The sequence below is a fragment of the Archocentrus centrarchus genome, chromosome 10, assembly GCF_007364275.1.
Source record: "Archocentrus centrarchus isolate MPI-CPG fArcCen1 chromosome 10, fArcCen1, whole genome shotgun sequence".
NCBI classification, from domain to species: domain Eukaryota; kingdom Metazoa; phylum Chordata; class Actinopteri; order Cichliformes; family Cichlidae; genus Archocentrus; species Archocentrus centrarchus.
Genome location: NC_044355.1, coordinates 11,815,439 through 11,822,825, shown reverse-complemented (window position 1 = coordinate 11,822,825; position 7,387 = coordinate 11,815,439). Strand labels below are relative to the sequence as shown.

At 38.4% G+C, this 7,387-nt stretch overlaps 1 protein-coding gene across 1 annotated transcript; it reads right to left on the bottom strand.

The window, feature by feature from the left end:
- Positions 1-666: 666 nt before the first annotated feature.
- Positions 667-5,972, bottom strand: f9a (coagulation factor IXa). The gene is made up of 8 exons (XM_030739250.1): positions 5,837-5,972; positions 5,447-5,634; positions 5,343-5,367; positions 4,288-4,401; positions 3,437-3,571; positions 3,071-3,360; positions 2,839-2,962; positions 667-2,467 (listed from the first exon to the last, which is right to left on the bottom strand). Exons 1-8 carry the CDS (start codon positions 5,970-5,972, stop codon positions 1,878-1,880), a joined length of 1,602 nt encoding a protein of 533 aa, XP_030595110.1. The 3' UTR covers positions 667-1,877.
- Positions 5,973-7,387: the final 1,415 nt, after the last annotated feature.

The following is a 7,387-nucleotide window of genomic DNA, read 5'->3' as shown; positions in this document are numbered from 1 at the left end:
TCATCTTGTCATTGCAGTTTTCTTAGATTTTGCTCCTTAAGGCACCCTCTTCTGTACAGTATGGGAGTTAAAATGCCAAATTGTGCCATGCCATAATGCCTTTTTTATTCTTGCTCTTTTAGAGTCTCTTGTATACTGTTAGCAAAATCAAATCTGTCCTTGCTTTAAACTGACCTCACAAATATTCAATGGGCACTTTAATATGGTGGAAGAACAACAGAAACTAAAAATCCACCGATTGTTTACTGAATGTGTTCGTTGCTTGCTGCTTTACCTCTCTTACTGTGCATTTCCTATTATTCTAGATCTTATTTTCTTTGTTTATTCTTCTATGATGTATGATGAATGTATGATGTGTGAGGGAGGCAGGGGAGACATGCCTCCTGCATGCAGGCAGCGGTTGACATGCGGTTGATAGTAATGTAAGGCACAAGCAAATATGATGAAGATTGATGGCAGTGTATTCCTCTGTGTGTGCCGAAGACAAGTGGGAGGCACATGCCACAGAGCCCTCAAATACTGTCATTTTCATCAGGATCTGTTGGGAGCCGTCTGTCAGTCACAGCAAAGAAAAAGAAGGAATGAGGCAGAATGAGAGAGAATGATATGCTCTGTGTACTCGGCCATCACAGAGGCAAATTGTTTCTACGCCAGCATTACAGCTCAGTTAATCTTGGTTTCCCCATTAAAAGAGATCATACAGCCAACATGAAATATACCCTCTGTATTGAACACTTAATTAAATATTGATTGCAGACTTATATGAATTTACCACATCAAATCGAGCCCCCAGTCGGAGGGCTGGCTTTGATACACTGCATTTGATATGGAAATGAATCTAGAAAGCAGCATGGGCCACTGCGCAACATTTCCTATGTTGTTAATTTATTTATTTTACTGTCAAGTCCCAAATAAAACTACATCTCCATATTTTTACAGGAGCTATGCTTGATTCTAGTACAACAGACCCTTTATTTCCTCTGTTAGCTTATACAAGAAAATAATTTCTTTTTTTTTTGTCATTTCAATCCAAAATGCTGCAGAATTTGCACAGATTTCCAGCTTGGAAAGTAAAAATAATGCTTGAGATATTACGTCTTTTGATGAGCCATATACCCTATGCTTGTTGCTACACATTTCTTTTGATAAAAATGCATGGCAACCAAAAAATGAGCTGGTTTGTATTATTAGTCACTGCTCTACACTGGCATCTTTTGTACAGCTTTGCTTCTGTAAAGATAGCCAAATGCAAAGGTATTTACTGCAATAATATGTTTTTTTAAAGTGATAAAATATGATGATATTGACATGGCTATATGGTGGAATAATTAAGCCTAGTCTTTGTCATACACCCTGATTTAATCTATTATTTCTCTCTCGTTTCAGTAGGAGCTGGCTTAAATAATAAAAGTGCAGAATTTTCTGTTTTTGTTGAGCTTTTGGTCAAATTTAATTACATGTTTTGCTTTGCAAATGTTCTTTCTTTTTAATGTTTTTCTTATCAACTACATTAACATAACGTACAAGTCATGTTCTGATGTAATTGTGCAGGCAGTGCATTGTATCTATGACCTAAATCTGGTATTTTCTTATTTATATTTACATAGCAATATGAAAGGGCATAGTAAATCACAAATCTCAACACTATTTAAACATACCGATATATCCTCCTTTTATGCATGCATCTTTACAGCATATCTTGTTTCTGTTAACTTTGACACCCTAATTTTTGTAGTCTAATATTTTTCACCTTTTTTAAACATATGTCTTCACAACATCATCTACAAAAGCTGTACTCATATTCATGCCAAATTCTTACTGTTGAAAAGCAGTTTTTCAACATGAACCGTGTGTGATATTCAATGCATTTTTTTTCTTTATGGGTCAGGGTTTTCGTAATCAGACGCTATCCTGTGTTTCGTTATCCCCATAACATGATTTATCCAGCTGTAATAAAGAGACACCCGGGTGTACACACCAAATTTCCCTTGTTTTGCACATTCTTCCCCCCAACTTACAATACCTGTCAGGAACCATGTGTCATGAATAATGTTTGTGTGAGGGCCTCCACTGTCACCCTGACAGGCATCTTTGGCCTCATTATAGTATCCTGCGCAAAACATGACAGAAGTGATCTTTTGATTGCTGCTCTGCTTACACGCTGTGCGATCTGTGAAAGGAACATTGATTTTTTGCAGCGTGTTAGCCGTGGCTCCAAGGAAGCGTGTTCTGCCCCAGCCGCTGACTGTAGCCGGGGAGGAGTCCTTCACTAAGGCCTCAGTGAAAGTCATGGGCCCTATGCAGATGGGTCGCACTGCCGTGGACAAGGTGATGGAGCTTTTGAGATGGAGCAGGGCAATGTCATGATTGTATAAGCTTAGAGTGGCATTGTAGCGTGGGTGTATGTATTTCTCCTCCACATCATGATCCTGCTCTGTGCCTTCCTTGATGTAGATGTTATGCTCCCCTGTAATAAAGATATGTCACAGAATAACTTTATGAATTTACTCCACAAAATGTATGACATTGAAGTTCAAAATACATGAACTTCCTTTTCCAGTGTAAGAACTTAAGTTCTTTCAGAGATACACCATGGCTGCCATAATTATGTTCTATTATATATGTAGACAGCAATTTAGATAATAAGGTAATGTTCTGACCATCAGTCTAAAATTCAAAGTTGTTCAGGCTGCTATTACAAAAGACAAAGGATAAAATCTTGTAACTTTGCAACTAGAAACAGAGTGCTCATTATCAAGTTTTCTAGTAGCTGATAGTGGATTAAATGCTGTAATACTCTACTGTAAATAGAGCTACTTAATTGTATGTCAGTCTTACCCACTCTGACGAAAAAGGAGCTTTGTGCCTCTATCAGGCAATGGGCAGCAGTGATGACCCAGCGTACGCTGAGAATGGATCCCCCGCAGAATAAATGACCACTGGGACGTGCTACCAAGGCTGCCTGAATAAGAGAGGAGTAACGAGCTGAGAATAGCTTCAGAAAGTAAAACCCCTTACAGCTGTTTCTTTTCCCTCATGCACTCCGTGTATTTCTGCTTCCTTACACTACCTGCCATGGGATCTCTCCTCGAGTGACCGCTTCACCACCAACAATACGTTTAAATGGCCTATGTGGCTTCTGAGTGGGGGCCTCTGTGTCATTGTATACCCACAGGGGCAGTTTCTTTCGAGTGTTAGTTCTGGCCGACAAAGACACTGTGGCAGAGTCTGGAGTTGAGGGAGGGTATGCAGTAGTGGTCACGTTGGTCAGTGAAGTGGTGCTTGCATTTTCATAGTGGAACAGATATCTTTTATATGCACTTCCTCCAGTCAGGGCAGTTTTGCCACATGGGAATTCAACTGGTGACGTGAGAAAAGAGGATTCACATTAAGAGTCATTAATATGATATTGAATATAGTGGGAATAAGTTGATACCTTCTGCTTCGCAGCTGACACCATCCCGCATCAGTCTGTATCCTATCGCACAGGAGCATTTTGCTCCGAAGCTTCCCAGTGAGTCACAGAAGTGCATACAGTGCCCATTGTTCACGTCACATCTTTTTGCTACAACTGAGGAGGAAAAAAAATTAATTCAAACCTATCCTCTCAGTGAATATAAAAATAAGCTGCTGCATGTTTTGTATCACAATAATAGGCCAATGTAAAAACAGAAACACGTTTTGTATGTTGTTTTCATTCCACTTAATACTAAATTTTAAAGAATCGCTTTCTAAATGTGCCACATTCTGCGCAGATATGTGTTTAAAGCAGAAATGAAGATTCAGGTTTCTGATTACAGGCTTTTTAGTTTAATAAATATTCCCCCTGAGTTAAGTTTTGACTCATGGTGGAGGGATTATAGGCATCTGGACATTCACTGTATTTTTTCTTCAGAAACATCTTAGAATGTATTTTAATACAGACCAGATAAGTATTCAAAGAGCCGCATGGCTATTTTAAGACAAACTTAAAAAATGTGAACCCATCTGTTAAGGACAAATACAATAAAATTCAGATAAATGCAGCACTGTTCACAGAGAGGACATTTGAGCTGCTGTTTTTAGAATATCTAAAATAAACGATCTAATTTTAAAACCAGAGTGATGCTGAATATGAGACACTGATTTAATTTAGAACCAAGAAGAAACATAAAATGCATCTGGTATCATTTGAGACTTTGATCTGTTCACTGCTGTTATCAAATTCTCATGGAATTTTGGTAATATGACAAAAAGAAATCTGATTTTATTTGATCACGGTTTTTGATCCATTCACATGTCCCTCACCGATCTCACAGTTCCTCCCAGTGAAGCCAGATGTACATGTGCAGGTGTAGTAGTCGAGGTGGTCTTTGCATGACCCCTGGTTCAGACACGGGCTTGACTTACACTGATTACCATCTGAGGAAATCCAAACACAGAACTTGAACTTACATTCATCTGATAACTTTGTAAAGTACATTTTAAAGAGACAATTGAATGGTGATAATACCAAGAAAAGAGATTCACAATGCTGTGAAAAAGTATTTGCTCTCCCAAACCTTCTAAAAGGTTCAACTTTTGTCTCTTTTCCAAAAAGTCTTTGGGATCATCAAGATGTTTTGTGGCAGACGAGTCTTTGTGTTCTTTTTGGTCAGCAGTGGTTTTCTCCTTGGAACTCTCCCATGAATGCTATTCTTGCCCAGTCTCTTTCTTGTTGTTGAATCATGAACACTGACCTTAAGTGAGGCAAATGAGGCCTGCAGTTTAGATGCATTTAGATGTTGTTCTGGGTTCTTTTGTGACCTCCTGGATGAGCTGTTGATGAACTCTTAGAGTAATTCTGGCAGGCCAGCCACTCCTGGGAAGGTTCATTACCGTTCCAAGTTTTCCTGTTTGTGGATAATGGCCCTCACTGTACATCACCAGAGTCACAAAGCCTTAGAAATGGCTTTGCAACCCTTTCCAGATTGATTGATGTCAGTGACCTTGTTTCTCAGCTGTTTCTTTAGACTGTGATGCTCTGCTTTTTGAGATCTTTTAGCCTACTTTGCTTTGCCAGACAGGTTCTATTTAAGGAATTTCTTTATTCAGCAGCTCTGGCAGTAATCTGGCCTTGAATCTGGCTAATGAAATTGGCATGACTAGTGAAACAGTATATTATAATATTGTTTGATCACCTGAAACATCTAAATGGGACAAATACTTTCTCACGGCACTGTATTCACACAAAAGCATACCTGAAGAAATACATGGTAATATTACAAGATGAAGGCAAAATCTTAACTACTTAAATTTTAATGGGTAATAATTAGTAATATAATAGCACAAAAAGGTTCAAAAGTCATCAAACACAGTCTTACCTATATATCCAACCCAAAATTCCATCTGCAATACAGAGCAAAGTCAGTCAGTGATTTGTGCAGCCAGCAAAGACAAATTAAAACCAAAATAATCAGATACTCACTGTCCTTTCATCATCCTCAAATATCTCTCTAGCCTCTTCCATATTGCATACTTCCTCCATACACTCTCTCTCCTGGTTTCCCTGTAAAAACTCCTCAAACATACCGGTGTTATAACGTTTGTGTCTGCTCAAAATGCTGTCAGCTGACTGGCCAGAGAGAAACACTGCACCCGCAGGTGGAGCAGGTGCTGGAGTAAACACAGGAACAGAAAAGAGAGTCTGTGTTTAAGCCACTAGTTCATTTCATAGGTCAAAAACAACAGCTTAATGAAGTTTAGGAATACTGTTTTTCTCCACCTGTCACAATGCTGCTAAGATGTCTGCAAAGCTAAAATGTATCTGAACTTAGTGAGCAACTATTTATGAGCAGCACTAAAAATATTACAATACCTCCAGAGCCCAGCGGAATATTCAAAAGCAGAAAATACAACAGAGGCACAGAAATGAGTGCCATTCCAAATTTCTCAGACATCCTGACAGACGCACTCTGGGCCATCACTCCAAAGTACAATCTGTGTTTGCACATGTGTACCAACAATTAGTTGTGTGTTTGTTTACAGAAAAACATTCAGGCTGTTTGGAAAAACTGGAGTGTCAACGTCCACTGGCACTAAAAGACTGGGAGTTCCTCCTGATTACAAGAACACTCATTTGTAAATGAACAAATGGTGGGAAATGTAACTGAGGCTTTTAGCGATTAGACAGACCTGTGAAAATGAAGGAAACAAGAGTTCTGAAAACAGTACACGTAAACCAATCAGTAACGATGACTTATACCCTGCTTTTTAACCTTTGGTCCAAGGACAATTTTCCGGCTCCACCTCTGCCTGAGTTAATATTACCTTTGGACAAAGCCATTACACGGTGTTGTATGATAATTATGGCATCATCGTTGATTTGCTCATCAGTCCATTTAAATGTGATGTAATTTAAATTTATTAAATTTTAAAACATGTCTTATTAATACGTACATTAATATATTGTTGTACATTTAATACAATACTCAACAACATTAAAAAGGGATGTTAATACACTGAGCTAATTAAGCATTCAGCTTGATATTTGTCCCATTAAGTAACGATTCTGATTAGTTTGTTCACTGTTTTTCTTTTTTTTTCCACCTTTTTGACATGAAAGTTTGTTCCAGTTGGCTGTATCATTTAAACTGGCAGTCCTCTTCATTACGAATCAGTGTGGTTTGTGCCTTAATCTCAGGTCTGTCTTTATAGTAATGCATAAACACTTATTTAATTTAATTAACAGAAATGAACTAATATTAGTCTAATTCAGTCTCTCGTGGACTTGATGGAGCCAGACGGAAGAAATTAATTTACTAAATGTACTTAAGATTTTGCGCCACAAGATGGCGTACATATACCTCAATACAAGAGACAGTAGAGGAGGTAAGTGACAGGATTCTGATTATGTTTGATTGCAGAAGAGAGAAAAGCCTGGGACCTAAGAAATAACACAATTCTACACACACCCACACACACACACACACACACTTTGTTGAGCATATATAATGTTAGACTATGTTTTCTCATCCACGTGCACACTAGGAAACGTAAAGGCATGGCATTGCTATAGCAATGAAATCATGATATGACACTTTAATATCATGAAAAAATTTAGACCAGTTTAATTGTGACGATATTGATATTCACGCAATACAGTTTGGGAAGCACCTGATTGGCAACGGCTTCATTTGTGCTTCATGATCGCAAATACACTGCCCCAGAGCGCAACATTATTGAAGCAGTGTGGGATCATGTCGACAAAGAATGACACAAAAGGCAGACAAACATCCAAAGAAGGGCTTGGAGAACTATTCCTGAAGACTACTTAACGAAATCAGAAGAAAGCTGCCTAAGAAAGTTCAGGCTGTGTTGAAGCATAAAGGTGGTCATATCAAATATTGATGTTCAAACTCATTAGAAC

Coding starts and splice junctions, on each gene's coding strand:
- f9a (XM_030739250.1), bottom strand. CDS start 5,972: ATGTGCAAACACAGATTGTACTTTGGAGTGATGGCCCAGAGTGCGTCT. Junction 5,635..5,836: donor TATTCCGCTGGGCTCTGGAG/GTATTGTAATAT, acceptor TGTTTACTCCAG/CACCTGCTCCACCTGCGGGT. Junction 4,402..5,342: donor ATTTTGGGTTGGATATATAG/GTAAGACTGTGT, acceptor GGATTTCCTCAG/ATGGTAATCAGTGTAAGTCA.